A 20,607-nucleotide genomic window follows, 5' to 3' on the forward strand; every position below is an offset into this window, starting at 1 on the left:
CCTCTATCTCACACTCACTGTTGGGAGGCCTGTAGTACAGCCCCAACCTTCCTATTTCTGAGCTCTGCCCGTATTGCCTCACTGCTTGAGTCCTCCATAGTGCCCTCCTACAGCTGTGATATTTTCTTTGACGAGTAATGCAACTCCTCCACTCCTTTTACCTCCCTCTCTATCCCGCCTGAAGCATCGATATCCTGGGATATTTAGTTGCCAATCATGCCCTTCCCTCAACCAAGTCTTAGTTATAGTAATAACATCATACAACCTGAAGGTGGCAACGCAGATCATTAGAGTGGTTAAGACGGCATCCAGCATGCTCTCCATTACCAGACGGGGTATTGAGTACAAGGGTTGGCAGGTCATGTTATAGTTGTGTAAGACTTTGGTTCGGCCACATTTGGAATACTGCGTATGGTTCTGGTCACCACATTACCAAAAGGAAGTGGATGCTTTGGAGAGGGTGCAGAGAAGATTTACCAGGATGTTGCCTGGAATGGAGAGGAAGTCGTACGAGGATCGGTTGAGAGTTCTCGGCCTTTTCTCGTTGGAACGGCGAAGGATGAGGGGTGACTTGATCGAGGTTTATAAGATGATCAGAGGAATAGATAGAGTAGACAGTCAGAAACGTTTTCCCCGGGTGCAACAGAGTTTTACAAGGGGACATAAATTTAAGGTGAAGGGTGGAAGGGTTTGGGGAGATGTCAGGGGTGGGTTCTTTACCCAGAGAGTGGTGGGGGCATGGTATGCGCTGCCTGTGGGAGTGGTAGAGTGAGAATCTTTGGTGACCTTTAAGTGGCAATTGGATAGGTACATGGATGGGTGCTTAAGCTAGGACAAATGTTCGGCACAACATCGTGGGCCGAAGGGCCTGTTCTGTGCTGTATTGTTCTATGTTCTATGTTCTAACACCAGGTTATAGTTCAACAGGATTATCTGGAATCACTAGCTTTCATAGCGCTGCTCCTTCATCAGGTGGTTGTGGAGTATAAGATCATAAGGCACAGAATTTATAGCAAAAGTTTACAGTGTGATGTAACTGAACTTATATATTGAAAAAAGACCTGGATTATTTGTTAAGTCTCTCATCTTTTAAAATGACCATGTTGGTTTCAATTCTTTCATATGTAAATCCCAAAACTTTTTTAAAGTTACATTCTCAAGTGAACTTTAAAAATAGGTGCCATGTCGGCCCAGATAATGCATTGAAGATGGGAGGTGCCCAGTGTGAGGCTTCTATGCCCCAAATTCACCCCACATACTTATATATGTTTGTTTGCATGTCTGTGTATGTATGGGGGGGCGGGGTGGGAGGGGGTATATCTATGAGTATCTGTGAGAGAGTGTGTGTACGTGTATGTGTGTGAGTCTGAGTGTGAGAGTGTATGTGTGAGCATATGAGAGAGAGCTTGTGTATGAGAGAGGGTCTGTGTCAACACATGGCTCTGTAGGAGTGTGTGTATGTGTGCCTGTGCGCGTGCGTAGTGCTGTCTGGTCAACAATTAACAGACAGGAGTGGTCCCTCCCAGCCGGATAAAACATCAGCCATCAGCCACCCAGAACATTCGACCTCGGACCTTTGGGTGATCATCCTCCAAGGCGGACTTCGGGGCAGGCAACAATGCAAAGTGGCCATGCAGAGGCTGATAGCTAAGTTTGGCACCCATAGGGAGAGCCTCAATAGGGCCCTCGGGTTCATGTCACACTACAGATGACCCGACTGCACCACACCCACACACACACACACACATACACACACAAGTTTGTGGTGTGAATGTGTATTTGCAGAAAAACTGCATGATTCTGGAAATCCATTTTTATAGAAATAGAATCAGTCTGAACATTGGGGTACAGAAGCCTCACACACGGTACCTCCCACCTTCATTGCATTATCTGGGCCGACAAGGCACCTATTGTTAAAGTTCACTTGAGAATGTAACCTTTGAATAAATTCTGAGATTTACATATGAAAGAATTGAAAACAACATGGTCATTTTAAAAGATGAGAGACTGAACAAACAATCCAGATCTTTTTCAATATATAATTTCAGTCACATAACTGTAAAATTCTGTGTCTTACGATCTTACACTCCACAACCACCTGATGAAGGAGCGGTGCTCCGGAAGCTAGTGCTTCCAATTAAACCTGTTGGACTATAACCTGATGTTGTGTAATGATGAAGGAGCGGCGCTCCAAAAGCGAGTGCTTCCAATTAAACCTGTTGGACTATAACCTGGTGTTGTGTAACTTTTAACTTCGTACACCCCAGTCCAACACTGGCACCTCCAAATCACAATTCAGAATGTATCAATTGTCTTGTACTCTGTTTTGCTCTCCACCCCATGTTCTTTTGAGCACTTTTAGCAGCATCAAAAGCACAAGATGAAACACAACAAGGAGAATAATCTGAAGTGTCAGTGTAATCACTGCGGTGCTTTGAGCAAGGTTTAAGTACTGCTGTCATTGTCAGTCAATGCAGTGTGGATCTGATATTCAATTCCAAGTTAGTTCTCCTATGATATAATCAATACTCAATTCGCAAATGCTGCAATATAGGTAAAATTCAGATATAAACACCGAATACATTCACACCATGTTCCTTAGTGCAATTTTAGACATGCGTTAAACTATTAAAAGTAATGAGCTGATCAGTGGCAAATGGAATTCATGAACTGTGAGGATATAGGATATTTGCCCTTATTAGCCAAGGCATAGAGTTTAAGAGCAGATAGATAATGCTAGACCTGCGTAAAATGTTAGTTAGGTCACAGTGAGAGTAATATTTACACTTGTGGAATCCACATTTGAGAAGGGAGGTGATAGTACTGGAGAGGGTGCAGAGGAGATTGACCAGCATGTTCGCAGGGCTGGAGAGGTTCAGTCATGAAGAGACGTTGGACAAACTGGTCTTGTTTTCCTTGGAGCTGAGGAGACTGAGGGGGCCCATGTTTGAGATGTATAAAATTATGATTGGCTTAGATAAGTTAGAGAGGGAGAAATCTTTCCCCTTGGCGCAGGGATCAACAACCAGGGGAATAGATCTAAAGCGAGTGGGGCAGATGGCTTCGAGGAGATTAGATTACTGACAGTGTGGAAACAGGCCCTTCGGCCCAACAAGTCCACACCGACCCGCCGAAAAATCTTTTCACCCAGAGGGGCCAGGAATCTGGAACTCCCTGCCTGCAAGAGTGGTAGCTGCAGAAACCCTCATCATATTGAAGAAGGATTTAGATGTACACTTGTGGCTGTAAAGGCTGTAAGGCTATGGGCCAAGTGCTGGAAAATCGGATTAGAACAGTTTGGGGATTGTTGGCTGGCACAACCTCAATGGACTGATGGACATTTTCCTGTGCTCCCATATGATTCTATGATTAAATGCTTACCTAAACTTAGCAGAAAGAAACTAAGATTGATGTATTAACTGAGCTTTACCAACTAAAAATTATAACCTGTGTAAATGGATTACATAACAAAACGCTCCGATTTGCTGCTGCTATAGAATTAGCCAAATGTTTATGGAGTCAAAAAGTGTGGTGCTGGAAAAGCACAGCCGGTCAGGCAGCATCTGAGGAGCAGGAAAATCGTCATTTCAAGCATAATGTGATGAACATTCCTAATGAATCGGAGGTGCCAGTGTTGGACTGGGGTGTACAAAGTTAAAAATCACACAACACCAGGTTATAGTCCATTAGGTTGATTTGGAAGCACTAGCTTTCGGAGCGCTGCTCCTTCATCAGGTGGTGGTGGAGTCGGGCTTATACTTGAAACATCCTGCCCCTCGGATGCTGCCTGACCAGCTGTGCTTTTCTAGCACCACACTCTCGACTCTGATCTCCAGTCCGCACTTTCTCTTCAATGTTTATAGAAGTCACGCAGTTATCCAGCACAGAAACAGGCCCTTCGGTCCATCTTGTCCAAGCCAACCAGCATTCCCAAACTAAACTAGTCCCACTTGTCTCCATTTGGCCTATGTCCCTCGAAAGCTTTCCTATCCATGTATCTGTCCAAATATCTGTTAAATGTAACTGCACTTGCATCTACCATATTCTCTGGCATCTCATTCCATACATGCACCACCCTCTGTAAAAACGTTGCCCCTCAGGTCTCTCTTAAAGCTTTGCCCTCTCACATAATCCCCCCTAGTTTTGGGCTCCCCTAGCCTTGCGAAAGGACCTTGGCTGCTCACCTTATCTATGTTCTCATGATTTTAAGTTTCTTTTGATTTTCCAGCATTTTAGAGCATGCAGGCTTACCCCCATTCATATTTCTGACTTCTAAGTTTGACCTACTGCCATTAAAGTTCTAAAATATAGAACGCTGCATGATGAACTGTCCACAGAATAATAGGTCGATATTCCTGAGTGAGAGTAAGTGAGAGTCGAGAATGTGGGGCTAGAAAAGCACAGCAGGTCAGGCAGCATCTGAGGAGCAGGAAAATCGACATTTCAACAAAAGCCCTTCATCAGGAATCCTGATGAAGGTCTTTTGCCCAAAACGTCGATTCTTCTGCTCCTCGGACGCTGCTTGAACTGCTGTGCTTTTCTAGCATCATACCCTCGACTCGAATCTCCAGCATCCACAGTCCTCACTTTCACCTATTTGTAAGTGAGAGCCAGTTAGGAGCCATTTAATTAGCTGAAATAATAGTTGGCAATGGGGTAACTGAGAAATGAAGGATAGCAAAACGACAAGATCCAGGTTTAGTGATTTGGTGATGGAAGGAGAAATGACAGGAGGTCTCCATGGTGTTAGATAATCACCACACCCCAACTCCTGCTACAGGTCACAGAGTGTAGTACTGTTAACAGGGAGTTGAGTGGAAAAGTGTGTGCAGCGTCTGGGACTCTTAGCAGTTCACAAGGCATCAGCAACATCATGTCAGAGTTTAAGCCTAAGGTAAGCCACTTGCAATGCATCCACAATATTGCTTTGTTCTCAGTCAAAAGTGGTGTTAGTTGCCAAAGACAGTAAGTGACAGAGAATATCCCCAGAAAAACCTAACAGATTGAGAGCTCAATATAATTAAACAAATCAGTACATAACATACAGCAACAGGCACAACTTAAACTTAAACATGAGCAAAATAAACACTCTTAAGGAAGATTATAAGCTCAACTTCTGTAACACTTATTTTAAACTGAACATTGAGTATAATTACATTGAATAGTAATCGAAGGTATATTATACCTGTAAGAATCCCGGTTGCTTATTGTATCATGACCAGAATCTTCCTGGTCCTCTCCGGTTACTACAAAGCAAACTTTTTTGTTGTTCCGTTCTGCCTTGTCAGCAATATTGTCTCCCGTTATCAGGGCCTCATCCACCTTGGTCTCTGATGTAGACGGATGTGTTATTGATGATAGGAGACTATAAAATGAAAAACAAAACATTCAGTTCAGAGTGATTAAGAATTTTCACTGAAGAAAGTAATACAGCAAATTTTTCTTTTCCCCAGAAACAAACTGAAATACTAAAGCTTATATTTTATTTTACATTAAAGGGTGAGTTTGTGTGTGCACATGTATGTGTGTGCATGTATTTTTGTGTATGTTTGTCTGTGTGTGTGTTTTTTTGGGTGAGTGCTTTTGTGTGTGTGTGTGTGTGTGTATACATGTGTACGTTTTTGGGTGTGGGTGTCAGAGAGATAAGAACAGAAAATTGGCAGCATGTCTAATTGACCAACATCTATTTTATCATGGGGGTTAGCCTGCACAACCACAACTCCTGTTGGACCTTAAATCCAGGCGAAGTAGGTGATTTAGAGTCATAGAGTCATAGAGATGTATAGCATGGAAACAGACCCTTCGGTCCAACCCGTCCATGCCGACCAGATATCCCAACCCAATCTAGTCCCACCTGCCAGCACCCGGCCCATATCCCTCCAAACCCTTCCTATTCATATATCCATCCAGATGCCTTTTAAATGTTGCAATTGTACCAGCCTCCACCACTTCCTCTGGCAGTTCATTCCATACATATACCACCGTCTAAGTGAAAAAGATGCCCCTTAGGTCTCTTTTATATCTTTCCACTCTCATCCTAAACCTATGCCCTCAACCTAACCCATTAACAGTTGAATACCCAATCTTTGATCCTCTCATCCAGATTATTAATGCAAGTCAAACCCATTTGGGGTCAGCATTACAACTTGATGAGCAAACTCATTTCTGGTGACATTGTGTGTCTCTAGGCTGTTAACTAAAACTGCTTGTCATAGTGACCTTGACATTTGGAAAACAATTCCTGGGACACCAAATTTATGAAATTTATAATCGTTAACAAGTGGATGCTGTTCAGAACCAGCTTTTATTGCCCATCTTGAGTTGGCTTGAATAAATTGATAGTGAGTTCTTCAAGAACTGAAATCCACCTCAAGAACATACAGAGGGAAGGGGTCAGGATCCTTATTCTGGGACAATGGAGGGACGACAATCAGTTCAGATGAGTTTTGCCACATTTTGGCTTGCTTCACGGTCAATATTACTGATGCTACCATTCTATTGCAAATTTATTTCGTTAACAGAATGCAATTTCGCCTGGAGTTTGAACGTACATTTCCAAGTCATTAATCTAGGCCCCAAACTTACTAAAATAAAGATGCTGGAAGACCTATTGAGTTTTTGTCACCATTTCCTGGCTTTGTTTCAGATTTCCAACATTCTCAGCTTTTGGATTATCAATACAATAATCAAACCAAACACTACGCCTGATTATTGAACAATCCAGCATGCAGTTTTTTTTAAGCTGAGCTAATTTCACAAAATGCAGTTTTCTTTTCCTTATGTCAGTCAATTTTTGGCATATATTGACTAAAAGTTTTGAAATCATATACCACTCAAAATTATGAATACCTTTTCTACTTTGATGTTTAGAATTTAACTGCATGACAGAAGTATTTCCAAATTGCTACAGCCTCAGTAAATTGGTATGTTCTCTCCAAAATAATAAATTTAACGAGGAATCATTACAGAATCCTTTCTAGTCAAATAGATATTCCTCATACAGCCGCTTCAGATGAGCTCTCTCATTAAAATGCTCCATCATTCATTTTTATGCATGCAATTAGGTCTTCACAGATCAATGTATCACTGGGACCTTTATGTGTCAAGTCACTTTTATGAAGATTGCTTCACTTTTAAACCGCTGCTATCAGCTTCTTATGAAGCTCAAGAACATTTATTCACCTCTAAATAAATAGTGAAACAAAGACTCAAGACATTTAAGAACACTGAACATAGAACAGATAGAGTACAGCACAGGCCATTCGGCCCTCAATGTTGTGCCAACCTTTTATCCACTCTAAGACCAAACTAACCGACATACCCTACATTTTATTGTCATCTATTTCCCTATCCAAGAGTTGCTTAAATGTCCCTAATGTAACTGACTCGACCACCACTGCTGGCAGTTCATTCCACGTACCCACCACTCTCTGTGTAAAGAACCCACCTCTGACATCTCCCCTAAACCTTCCTCCAATCACCTTAAAATTATGCCCCCTTGTGATAGCCATTTCTGCCCTGGAAGAAAGCCTCTGACTATTCACTCTATCTATGCCTCTCATTTGAGTGATAGAAAGTTCCTCACTGTACCATTAATATCCTTTTCTTATTCATTCACACGATGTGGTTGGTCCTGGGCTAGACCAGCATTTATTGCCCATTCCTAATTGTCCAGAGGGCAGTTAAGAGTCGACCACTTTGCTGTGGGTCTGGAGTCACATGTAGGCCAGACCAGGTAAAGATGGCAGTTTCCTTTCCTAAAGGACATTAGTGAATCAGATTTTTTTTTCACGAGAATGGATGCAAATCCATTAGTTTAGCATTTCATTCCAGATTTTTAAAATCTAATGCAAATTCCAGTCATATCTGAACCCATGTACCCAGAGCAATACCCTGGGGCTCAGGATTATTAGTCCAGAGTCTAGATTAGAGTGGTGCTGGAAAAGCACAGCAGGTCAGGCAGCATGCAAGGAGCAGAAAAATCGATGTTTCGGGCAAAAGCCCTTCATCAGGATTCCTGATGAAGAGCTTTTGCCCAAAACGCCGATTTTCCTGCTCCTCGGATGCTGACTGACCTGCTGTGCTTTTCCAGCACCACTCTAATCTAGACTCTGATCTCCAGCATCTGCAGTCCTCACTTTCGCCCTATTATTAGTCCAGTGAAATTTCACTTCACCATTGTCTTCCCTTAAAATAAAATCTATTCCTACATCCTTTAATTCATTATTGCTGTTATAATCACCAGGCTGAAGGGACTGTATATTTTTTATTTTGTAATAATGGGAGGACTCAGCACTCACAGTGTCATAACCAGGATATCAGTCCACCAGAAAAGTAAACTTCACACAAAGTGTTACCTTGGCTGCCACAGGCAAACTAACAGCAGAAATTACGCTGAAATGTTTGGTCACACTTTTGTTCCCAACACCTTCATTCCTGAACTTCAAAGGGGATTAATTAGAAATTAATTCAAATTGAACAACATTGAATTAATTTTGATTGAATCCCCACTGGGCCATTTTGATGTGTTCAGATTCTGATTAATCTCTTGCTTTCATCACCCGAGATTATGTAATTACTTTTATCCAAGTACCAGCATGTTTGAAGCTGTTTTGTTAGTATTTTTCTCAGTGTTGACTGGTTGCTGGTTTTCACCTGGAAGATAGAAATAGTTTCACACCAGAATGATCAGTGTTTGCTTTCAATTGTATTAAGTGTCCCAGCACTGATAAAGCTGATATAAACTTTCCAAAATAAAACTTGCAAAAAATATGTTTGAGATGTGTGCACTATTTCAGGAGACAGAAACGGCTATTGGGTGATCTGCTATCAGTGTTATCTTAGCGCCTTTTTACTTCAGCAGATAAGACATCCTTTGTTGAACAGGAATGGAACAAAGGAAAATATTGGTCACATGTTCAGAGCAGAACAGGGGATGGCATAGTGGCTCAGTGGTTAGCACTGCTGCCTCACAGCACCAAGGACCTGGGCTTGACTCCACCCATGATTGTGGATCAGTGGTGCTGGAAGAGCACAGCAATTCAGGCAGCATCCGAGGACAGGCAAAATCGACGTTTCAGGCAAAAGCCCTTCATCAGGAATAAAGGCAGAGAGCCTGAAGCGTGGAGAGATAAGCTAGAGGAGGGTGGGGGTGGGGATAGAGTAGCATAGAGTACAATAGGTCAGTGGGGAAGGAGATGAAGGTGATAGGTCAGGGAGGAGAGGGTGGAGTGGATAGGTGGAAAAGGAGCTGGGCAGGTCGGACAAGTCCGGACAGGTCAGGGGATCGAGTTGCTGGAGGTTAGAAGCTAGGATGAGGTGGGGGAAGGGGAAATGAGGAAACTGTTAAAATCCACATTGATGCCCTGGGGTTGAAGACCTTTGTTCATGGGATAGAATTTGGCACCCATTCACACACTTTCAAGGCTATTTCAAGGCTAGGGTGTACAAGTGATGATGCATTCAGTGACTGTAATCCTAATTCAGTGCAATGTGGCTTTTGTCTTTTCTTAAAAACCATGAAGAGATTTCTCACCATGACCTTCCTCCTTTCTGCAGTCCTAACTGGCTGACCCCTTATTCTGTGACTATAACCCTCCCTACCATCCATCCTTCTTTGTTGCAAAGTCTTCTGCTTCAATACCCTGGATATCTTTCTCTGTCTCTCTGTTTTATAATTAATGATGAATAAACCTACTGTAATCGTGTACTTCTATGGAATTACTCAGACAGCCAGATCTCATATCTCAATCATGTAAAACACTTAAATCCTGAAACATTTTAAAAATCATAGTCGTAGATTTATAGAAGAGGTAAAGAGGGCATCTTTAACCACGTGGGAAGGGAAATTGCGGTCTCTAAAGAAGGAGGCCATCTGGTGTGTTCTATGGTGGAACTGCTCCTCCTGGGAGCAGATACGGCGGAGGCGGAGGAATTGGGAATACAGGATGGCATTTTTGCAAGAGGTAGGGTGGGAAGAGGTGTAATCCAGGATTTCCACCCATGATTGTGTGCATTTTGCATGTTCTCCCCGTGTCTGCATGGGTTTCGTTCAGGTGCTCTGTTTTCCTCCCACAATCCAAAGTTGTGCAGGTTAGGTGGATTGGCCATGTTAAATTGCCCATAGTGTCCAGGGATGTGCAGGCTAGGTGGGTTAGACATGGTAAAGGACAGTTCATGGAGATAAGATGGGTCTGGGCGGGATGCTCCTCAGAGGGTCTGTGCAGATTTGATGGGTTGAATGGCCTCTCTCTGTATTGTAGAAATTCTAATACCAAGTTGATGCACTCTAAGTATCAATAAGTTAATGATTATGTTTTATAGCGACTAGAGGACTTTTACTTACCATCATTTACAGTTGGACCTACATGTCTTGGTTAGTGTTAAATAAGAAATTGCTCATGTACTCACTCATCTATCTGTGCAATATAGATTTCTAGTTCTTTCACAACTGTCTGCAGCTTATTCAAAAGCTTCTGATATGCATCTTGCGTTTCGATATCCTTTTCCTTCAGGAGGAAGTACAGACCAGGTCCATTTTGCTGACCCAAACTATGCCCAGAGGGAGCTGCCATGGTGGTGATGCAGTGATGGGCATATTCCACCGGGTTCAATGCATCTACAAAATATCAAAATTAAGTGCTGAATATTGAAATTCCTTCATAGGAAAGTGTACTGACAACAGTATCAGACAATACTTTAATGTATACCAATTTGAAATACCTGTCCATTAAGAGTATGTTTCCAATTATTTAACAATGATTCATCTGTTTGCTTAAACAACCACACGTAAGTCAAATAAAAACCAAGTGCTGGAGAAACACAGTGGGTTTGGCAGCATCTGTGGAGAGAGAAAGGAGCACTGTGTTTTTATTTCCCGTTAACTCTGTTTCCCTTTCTGCGGATACTCTCAGACTCTCCAGCACTTTGTTTTTATTTTAGATCTCCAGAATCCACAATACTTTACTGTTAATATCACAAGTGTGTCAACATTCCTTACCAATGAATGCTGCAAAACCCTTAAATATAACTACTTGCCTCTGTTAGTAAGAATATAGTAAGAATTCTTTTGCTAGTAGATGGTGTTAACTTCTTGTATGGGTTATTTTGTGCTCTAGGATTGAAAGACCATCAAAGTGAATTATAAAAACGTCTACATGTAGGAATTTGGCAAATCTTTCTTCAAAGATTAGTCAGTAAATGTCTATTACGTCACAAAAGGAGTGATTCTGAAATCTGGCCTATCCCAGCGAAGGGAAGAACTTGTAACATCTTCTTTAACTAAGCAAAGAGCCCATCATTTACCTTAGCTTCCTCCGGATAAGCCAAGTTAAATTGGTTACCTGTGTGACCTATTACTAACTCATCTCAAAAACTTCCCTAAAGCATAAAGATTCAAAAACAAGAGGAACACTGAACTTCAGCAATTTTGGCAACTTTCTTTCCATCCCTTCATCAATAACACTTTTATAAATTGTGAACAATTGAGATCCTAGCACCAATTCACTGGGACATACCACGCCTTACATCTTACAAAACTGAAAAAGACCTGATTATACCAATCTGTTAGCCTGTTATCCTGGTAGCCACCCATTCCTCCATCCATGCTCATATGCTATACCCTGCACCGTAAAATTTCATTTTCCTCACTATCCTTTTATGGGGTATTTCATCAAATGTCTTCTGGAAATCTAAGTACAGTATATCCACCAAATCCCCCCAGCACATTAGGTCTTCAAAGAACACCAATAAATTGATTAAATAGAATTTTCCTTTCACAAAACCATGTTGACTCTGCCTGATTCCTGTGAACTTATCAAAGTGGTCTGCTATAACTTCTTTCATATATAAGTTCTTACATTTCCCCTATTACCTATGTTGTAGCTCATTGGCCATTAGTTTTCAGCTTTCTGTCTCCCTCAGTTTTTAACAAAGCAGTTAGATTTATCATTTGCCAATCTAATGGAGTCTTCAATGGAACTTGAGAGGGTTAAAACTATCAACTATCTCACTAGCCACTTCTTTCAGGATCCAAAACATTTGTCAGCTTATAGTCCCAACAATATCCTCAGTCCCACTTCCCGGTAATGTGAGTTTTGTCATGTTGAATTCCTCTCTCGATTCCACTTCTTGATATTATAGCTAGGCCTAGAATCCTTCTGCAGTGAAGACTGATGCAAAAAGTTTATTAAATTCTACTGCCATATCCATATTTTCCATTATTAATTCTCCAGACTCACTTCGATTAAGACCAATGCTCATCTTGTTAATTTTGTTTTCAAGTCGGACATATGAGCTGTCATTGGATGAAAGACTTCGATTCTGAAAGAAGAAGTCCCATCAGGAAGGTAAATTCCAGACACATCACCTTAGCTTCATTCTGAATCTGAGTGCTACCAGGGCAACAGATCTGATGCTCTGATTCTTTCAGAAGCTGCTTCACTTCACTCCCTCCGACCGATCTCACAGCAAGATCAGTGCTCAACGTGTCAATTGTGAATACATTGATCTCACTAGAGGCAGATTTGTTATTTTATTTGTGCTCTCCCTGATTTCCCTTGTCAGATACAATTGCCTTGTCTTCCTCTTAATATATTTCTTCTTCTTGGGGATGAATTTCTCCTGTGTTTCTTGAATTATCCCCAGAAACTCCTGCCATTGCTGCTCCACCATCTTCCCTTCCAATCAACTTTATTTTTTTATTCATTCATGGGTTGAGGGCATCGCTGGCTAGGCCAGCATTTATTGCCCATCCCTAATTACCCAGAAGGCAATTAAGAGCCAACCACGTTGCTGTGGTTCTGGAGTCACATGTAGACCAGACCGGGTAAGGATGCTAAGTCCCTTCCCTAAAGGACATTGGTGAACCAGATGGGTTTTTCTGACAGTCAGACAATGGATTCATGGTCATCATTAGACTCTTAATTCCAGATATTTATTGAATTCAAATTCTACCCTCTGCTGTGGAAGGATTCGAACCCAGGTCCCCAGAGCATTATCTGGGTCTCCGGATTAACAGTCCGACGATAATACCACTCGGCCATTGCCTCTCAACTCTAGCCAGCTCTTCCCTCGTGTCTTTGTCGTTACAAATGAGTGATTCCTGATCACTATTCCTGAAACTAGCTTTCAACTACACACTTAATTCACTGAATTCAAACTTCCCCACATGTGGTGATGAGATTTGAACTTACACTTTTAGAGTATTAGCCTGAGACTGCTGGATTACAAGTCTAGAGACACTCCGCCACTAATTTCCCTATCACCTCTTACATGAAAAGTACACACTCTACCATTTAAGCTATTACCCTTAAACCAGATGAATGATTTTAAGAAAACACCACAGCCAATTTAGCCATTATCTTTGATGCTGCTACATTGGCATTATCACCACACAAGAATATTAGATGTGAGATTGTAGATAAAATATGCCTTTCATGTTTGGTCAGTAAGTAAGTATGCAGCTTGCACATCTGCTAGTTTTGAACTGACCCATTCGAACTTCCATTATTTATTTTCAGCAGAGCCAATGAAAGAGGTCATACCACAGTCTAATCGTTGGGGGTTGATATCATTGCTGAGCTGTCTCCGACTGTCCAGTTGTACACCAAACGCACTGCCCAATGAGGCAACATTTTTCGGGTACGACACTTCCATCACGTTTAAGTGACAATTGGTCGGGCAGAAATCACTGCTGTGCAATGGAGAAATCTTGGACTTGGCTTGTTTGAAGGTTGGCCAGGCTCGGTTTTTCAGAACACGTGAGAACTAAACCGAAAATATAGTCAAAGTCACAAAGGATACCGACTGATACAAAAGCAAAAAAAAGCTATATTAATGTCAATCCAAATACATTTAATAAAAGTAAGGGTAAAAGAATGAAGTCAAAAATCACAGAGGTTATAACCTGGTGTTATGTGATTTTTAACTTTGTACACTCCAGTCCAACACCCATACCAGCAAATCATAAAAGAATGAAGACTGCGTTGAAGACTCCTTTGTAAAGGAAATATCTTCATCATTTCTATAACGTGGAGGTGCTGGTGTTGGATTGGGGTGGACAAGGTCAGAAGTAGTCAGGTCACCTGACGAAGGGGCAGCGCTCTGAAAGCTTGCAATTTCAAACAAACCTGTCAGACTATAACCTGGTGTCGCCTGATTTCTGACCTCATCATTTCTATGGTATTAAAGTATGAAGATCTTGACTTGGAGATTAGAGACATTCCTTTCTCCAGTTCCTTTTCTGTATTTCCTGTTGTCTCCAGATGCTCTTAAAGAATTATATCCCTTTATACAGGAGTTTCCTCCAAGTCAGTTAATTCTGAATGAGAGGCGCCCATGCATTGACATCTATGTTGCATTGAGGGAAGCCCAGAGGGAGTATTTGAAACACCTGCATCTTTTGATTTGCTATATCTCTTCCTCAATGCAAAAGGATGATTGATTTATTGATTAACGACACACGTACTATTCTGCACTCTGTTCAAGGCCTCCACATCCCTCCTGTAATGTGGTGAGCAAAATTGTTGTTTATTGCAGATAAACAATTATGAACCATCATTTTATAATTAATGTTAGCATTGAGATTTAGGATGAGATGATGATTGTACCTGCATTAGGATTCAAACAATTACAAAATAATATGAATTGGTAGACACATCCAAGATCAGTAAACTTTAGTCAGATGTCAAACAACACCAAGTTATAGTCCAAAAGGTTTATCTGAAATCATAAGTTTTCAGAGCTTCACCTGGCGAAGGAGCAGCACTCTGAAAGCTTGTGATTTTAAATAAACCAGTTGGACTATAACCTGGCATTGTGTGACTTCTGACTTTGTCCAAGTCAAAAAGTGTGGCACTGAAAAAGCATACCAGGTCAGGCAGCATCTGAGGAGCAGGAGAGTTGACATTTCGGGCATAAGCTTTTCATCAGGAATGTGCAGGGCTTATGCCTGGAAAATATCGACTCTCCTGGTCCTCAGATGCTGCCAGATCTGGTGTGCTTTTCCAGCAGCCGAAATTTTTTAAACTCTGACTCTCCAGCATCTGCAGTCCTCACTTTTTCCTTCTGACTTTGTCCACCACAGTCCAATGCCTCCACAGTACATTTTAGCACAGACACTGTCATCATTAAATTGGTTGTGTTTTCATTAAGTTCTCCATGGATTGTCTGTCTCCACGCAGGTGGGAGCTAATTCCTCGAAATCTCAGCACCTCAAATAACTACGTACCTTCTTGTAATTTGTGATCCTTCGGTTAATTTGCTCGAGCTTCTCACTGCGCATAATGCTGAATCTAGAACGGAGCTTGGGAGGCGTTGATTCATCGAAGCAGCTTAGTTTGTTGCAATGTTCCACAAACTGCTCATCATTCTCAGCCAAACATTCAAGGATCTATTAGAGAAATAGAACAAGGCAGCAAATTCAGGGCGGCATGATGACTCAGTGGTAAGCACTGCTACCTCACAGCGCCAGGGACCCGGGTTTGATTCCAGCCTCGGGCGACTGTCTGTGTGGAGTTAACACATTCTCCCAGCGTCTGCGTGGGTTTCCTCCAGGTGCTCCGGTTTCCTCCCACAATCTAAAGATGTGCGGGTCAGGTGAATTGGCCGTGGGAAATTGCCCATAGTGTTCAGGGATGTGTTGGTTAAGTGCATTAGTCAGGGTAGGGGAACGGGTGGAATACTCTTCAGAGGGTCGGTGTGGACTTGTTAGACCAAAGGGCCTGTTCCCATACTGTAGGGATTCTATTTTAATTTGAAATTTGGAGCTCATTCCAAACTGAGGAATGAAGGAAGACCTATCTAACTAAATTGCATGCAACATGTTAAACCTTGAGATAAAAGCACAGAACACTTCCGATGATTCTGAACAAGTGAGATTTCCTTATCCCACAAACTAATACAGTGAGAAGAAACCCACATCAGTGCACCCACACATTCCCAGCATCCCAGAGGAGGACAGGTGCTTTTTGCTTGCCTTTTTTGGTTCATTGTTTGCAAGGTTTTTTTATTCACTCATGAGACATGGGCATCACTGGCTGGCCAGCATTTGTTGCCCATACCTAGCAGGGCTGCCACTTTGACACCCCACCCCTGTTCCCTGACCAACACCTCTGCCTCAGACTTGCTGCAGCGCTCCAGTGAAGCTCAGTGCAAGCTGGAAGAACAACACATCATTTTCCCCTTGGAAACTGTGCAGCTTTCTGGACTTAATATCAAGTTCAACAATTTTAGAAGCACCAACCTTACCCCAACGCCCACACACCGGGCCTTGTTATCACACAATCTGCTATGACACACAATCCATTGTTAGCCACTAACAGTCCCCATTAGCAGCTATTCATCCTCCTAGGCTGACTGTTTTCTACCCTTTGTCTGCCCAACTGTTCTTCTCTCTCTTTGGGTTCTGTCCCCATGTCTCACTTACTCCTTAACCGCCTTCCCCCTCCCACCCCACCCCTGCTTCCTAACTTCTGCATAAAACCGGGCGGCACGGTGGCACAGTGGTTAGCACTGCTGCCTCATAGCGCCAGAGACCTGGGTTCAATTCCCGACTCAGGCGACTGACTGTTTGGAGTTTGCACATTCTCCCCGTGTCTGCGTGGGTTTCCTCCGGGTGCTCTGGTTTCCTCCCACAGTCCAAAAGATGTGCGGGTCAGGTGAATTGGCCATGCTAAATTGCCCGTAGAGTTAGGTAAGAAGGGGTATGGGTGGGTTGCGCTTCGATGGGTCGGTGTGGATGGGTTGGGCCGAAGGGCCTGTTTCCATACTGTAAGTAATCTAATCTAATCTAATCAAAACCAACTTTTTCCTACCTATCATCAGTTCTGAGGAGGGGTATCTGTATACGAAACATTAATTCTGATTTCTCTCCACAGATACTGACAGACCTGCTGAGATTTGCCAGCAATTTCGGTTTTTTGTTTCTGGTTCCTATCATCCACAATTTTTATTTTTGAATTCATTGGATATTAGCTCCAGTACTAGGGAGGGAATGAGCTGTTCTAAGGGAAATTGCACAACTAGGGCTATTTATAGGGTTTTAAACTAAATAGCAAGAGGTGGGTGTGGGGAATTCTAACATCAGAGGTAGAGGGGAAGGTAGGATGGTTAATAAATGATGGGGTTGATTGTTGCCAGAAATTAAAAGGAAGGGACAGAATGTGTGAATATTATCTTGGACCAAAGAGCCATAAAAGTGTTGAGAAACTTCAATATACAACAAACTTAAAGGCTTTGTATCTTAATGCATGGAGCATTCACAAAGGATAGATGAACTGAGAGTAGAAATCAAGGCACTGCAAATGAATATGAACTCATAGCCATTACAGAAACTTGGTTACAAGGAGATTAAAACTGGGAACATAACATTCAATGATATTTGACCTCTTGCAAAGTCAAGACAGATGGAAAAGGTGGTGAGTAGCGCTGATAATAAGAAACAAGATGAGGACATTTGTTAGGGATGACCTAGGCTCAGATGATGTAGATGAGAAAGTGAGGTCTGCAGATGCTGGAGATCCGAGCTGAAAATGTGTTGCTGGAAAAGCGCAGCAGGTCAGGCAGCATACAGGGAACAGGAGAATCGATGTTTCGGGCATAAGCCCTTCTTCAGGAATGAGGAAAATGTGTCCAGCAGGCTAAGATAAAAGGTAGGGAGGAGGGTCTTGGGGGAGGGGCGTCGGAAATGCGATACGTGAAAAGAGGTCAAGGTGAGGGTGATAGGTCAGACTGGGGTGGGGGGATGACCTGGGGTGTGCAGTGAGAGAGGGACTCACTGAAATCTTTGTAGAGGGAGGAAGAGAGCTTCTTCAAGGAAAGCATCCTTGTAAGAGGATTCGCAGTAGGTTGAAATCTCTGAGGAGAAAGTGAGGTCTGCAGATAGGTCACCCCAGTCTGACCTATCACCCTCACCTTGACCTCTTTCCACCTATCGCATTTCCAACGCCCCTCCCCCAAGTCCCTCCTCCCTACCTTTTATCTTAGCCTGCTGGACAAACTTTCCTCATTCCTGAAGAAGGGCTTATGCCCGAAATGTCGATTCTCCTGTTCCCTGAATGCTGCCTGACCTGCTGCGCTTTTCCAGCAACACATTTTCAGCTCAGATGATGTAGAGTCCATTCTGGGCAGAGATAGAGAAACACGAAGGGAAAGAAGACAGCGATAGGAATAGGATGCAGACTCTCAAACAATAGCCACACTGTTGGAAAGGTTGTAAATCAACAAATAATAGGAGCTTGGAAAAAAGGGCAGTAATTATGGGCGACTTTAATCTTCATGCTGATTGGGTTAATCAAATTGGAAAGGGTAGCTATGACAACGAATTTCATAGAATGGATTAGGGATAGTTTCCAAAAGCAATATGTCATGGAATCAACCTTGGATATGGTAGTGGGTAACGAGGCAGGTTTAATAAATGACTAAGTTAAAAATCACACAACATCAGGTTATAGTCCAACAGGTTTAATTGGAAGCACACTGGCTTTCGGAGCGACAGTCCTTCATCAGGTAGTAGTGGAGGGCTCAATCCTAACACACAGAATTCAATCAATAAGCACATCGACCTGGACGCAATATACCGACCACTGCAACGGACAGCTGGAACTGACAACTGGAAGCGGCAGATTCAAACCACTATAAATGCCGGAGGAAACATCACACAAACGCTTCACAGGAGGCTCCCAAGCACTGAGGATGTCACCTAGACAGGGGACGAAACGTCTGCAACACAAATTCCCAGCTCGGCGAACAGAACCACAACATTTATTGTCTGACCTTAAGTGCCCCGAAGACATGAGCTGCCTTTTTAAACACTTGCAGTGTAGTGACACCCACACTGTTGTGAGGAAGATACTTCCAGGATTTCAGCAACAGCGAAGGACTGACACATATTTCCAAGGCGTGGATGTGCCGGAGTGGACTGGGGTGGACAAACTTAAAAATCACACAACACCAGGTTATAGTCCAACAGGTTTATTTGGAAGTACAAGCTTTCAGAGCACTGCTCCTTCGTCAACGCTCAAAAATTTCAAATAAATCTGCTGGATTACAACCTAGTGTTGTGTGATTTTTAACATATCTCCAAGTCAGGATGTCGAGTGGCTTAGAGGAGAACTTGTAATGGGGTGCTCTTCCCACACATCTGCTGCCCTTATTTTTCCAGGTGGCAGGACTTGTGGTTCCAGTGGATGCAGTCAAATCTTTTCTGCTGAGTTACCACAATTCATCTCATCTACATAAACCTGCTGCATTGTTAATTCCTTCTGAACTACAGTTACAGAGTCATATAGCCTGGAAACACACCCAGTGATACCTTGCCTTTACATTTCTCAGGAACTGAACAAGCAATCCTTGTACTGGAATAAACTTCTGTGCTTTGCAAATTATTTCGAGCCATGTGGTAATCTATCTACAAAAAGCATCGTAAACTCATAACACTGAACTCTCCCTACTAAGTAATGAAACCAGCCCTTTTAATCTGTGCACAGACAGATGCATGTTCCCAGCTTTCTCCATCACCGTAATTCCTTCCATTTCCCCCATTACTCTTATAAAAGCTGTGCCAATGATGTGAATGTTGGGTACCAATTTCCAGAAAAGTAAATAGGTTTGTCCCTCAACCACACTAAATATATAGCTGCAGAGGGCGGTGGAGGCCAAGTCATTGACTGTCTTTGAGGCAGAGATAGATAGGTTCTCGATTGGTATGGGGATCAAAGGCGATAGGGAGAAGGCAGGAGAATGGGGATGAGAAACCATTGGCAAATGGTGGAGAAGACACAAAGGACCAAATGGCCTAATTCTGCTCCTATATCTTACAGTCTTATTGTTTATATGCCCATCTTTGACACCAGTTGTTGATCGGTTAATTCTTGATGAAGAAGCTTCATATTTGAGCCACACATGAATCATTACAAAAGTTTTCATACCTTTGCAGTTAGGTTGAAAAATCCCTTTGGCTCGCTCATTCTTTCCAGAACATGGCATTTTGTTCCAGTTGTACTGTCATATTCATATACAACACCATATTCCAAATGTACATTATCTACTGTTAGGCTCACATGGTCCTTCCTCCCATCAATTAAAGCCATTGTATTAAACTTATCGAAGACTTCTGGGGAAAAAATAAAACATGGTGTCAACATAACATCCTTTTACTTCAATGCAAAACGAACAAAATGCAGAATCTGCTTCAATTCAAATGAGAACACGTATGAGCAATATACTTTCTGGTTTTAGAAGCAGTCCAATCTGTTTGCTTTTTTTACAATATTGTTAACGCATCCCTACATTTTTGAGTCAAAAACAGAAGTTGCTGGAAAACCTCAGCAGATCCAGCAACACCTGTGGAGAGAAATCAAGTTAACGTTTCGGATCCAGTGACCCTTCTTCACAAGTGATGGTAGATAGGAAAAGAATGGTTTTTATAGAGAAGACAGGATGGAGGAATACAATAGAGTCACTGCTCACAATGTGGTCTCCTCTACATTGAGGAAATGAGGCACAGATTGGGTGATCACTTCACAGAGCACCACACTAAATATATAGCTGCAGAGGGCAGTTGCTGCCACTTCAACATCACCCTGTTCCCTGGCCAACAGCTCTGTC

The 20,607-nt window shown here is 42.4% G+C and overlaps 1 protein-coding gene across 2 annotated transcripts in view; it reads right to left on the reverse strand.

Annotated features, from left to right (window-relative positions):
• prex2 (phosphatidylinositol-3,4,5-trisphosphate-dependent Rac exchange factor 2) overlaps window positions 1–20,607 on the reverse strand; it is a 352,480-nt gene that overhangs the window by 154,928 nt on the left and 176,945 nt on the right. For both annotated transcript variants that reach the window (XM_043689238.1, XM_043689237.1), the window contains exons 22-26: window positions 19,929–20,113; window positions 15,230–15,391; window positions 13,545–13,767; window positions 10,411–10,618; window positions 5,186–5,365 (exon numbers count right to left, since the gene is read on the reverse strand). In XM_043689238.1, coding sequence (XP_043545173.1) covers window positions 5,186–5,365; window positions 10,411–10,618; window positions 13,545–13,767; window positions 15,230–15,391; window positions 19,929–20,113 — 958 coding nt within the window. The remainder of the gene's footprint in view (window positions 1–5,185; window positions 5,366–10,410; window positions 10,619–13,544; window positions 13,768–15,229; window positions 15,392–19,928; window positions 20,114–20,607) is intronic.

This window comes from Chiloscyllium plagiosum, chromosome 4 (assembly GCF_004010195.1).
Source record: "Chiloscyllium plagiosum isolate BGI_BamShark_2017 chromosome 4, ASM401019v2, whole genome shotgun sequence".
Taxonomy (NCBI): Eukaryota; Metazoa; Chordata; class Chondrichthyes; order Orectolobiformes; family Hemiscylliidae; genus Chiloscyllium; species Chiloscyllium plagiosum.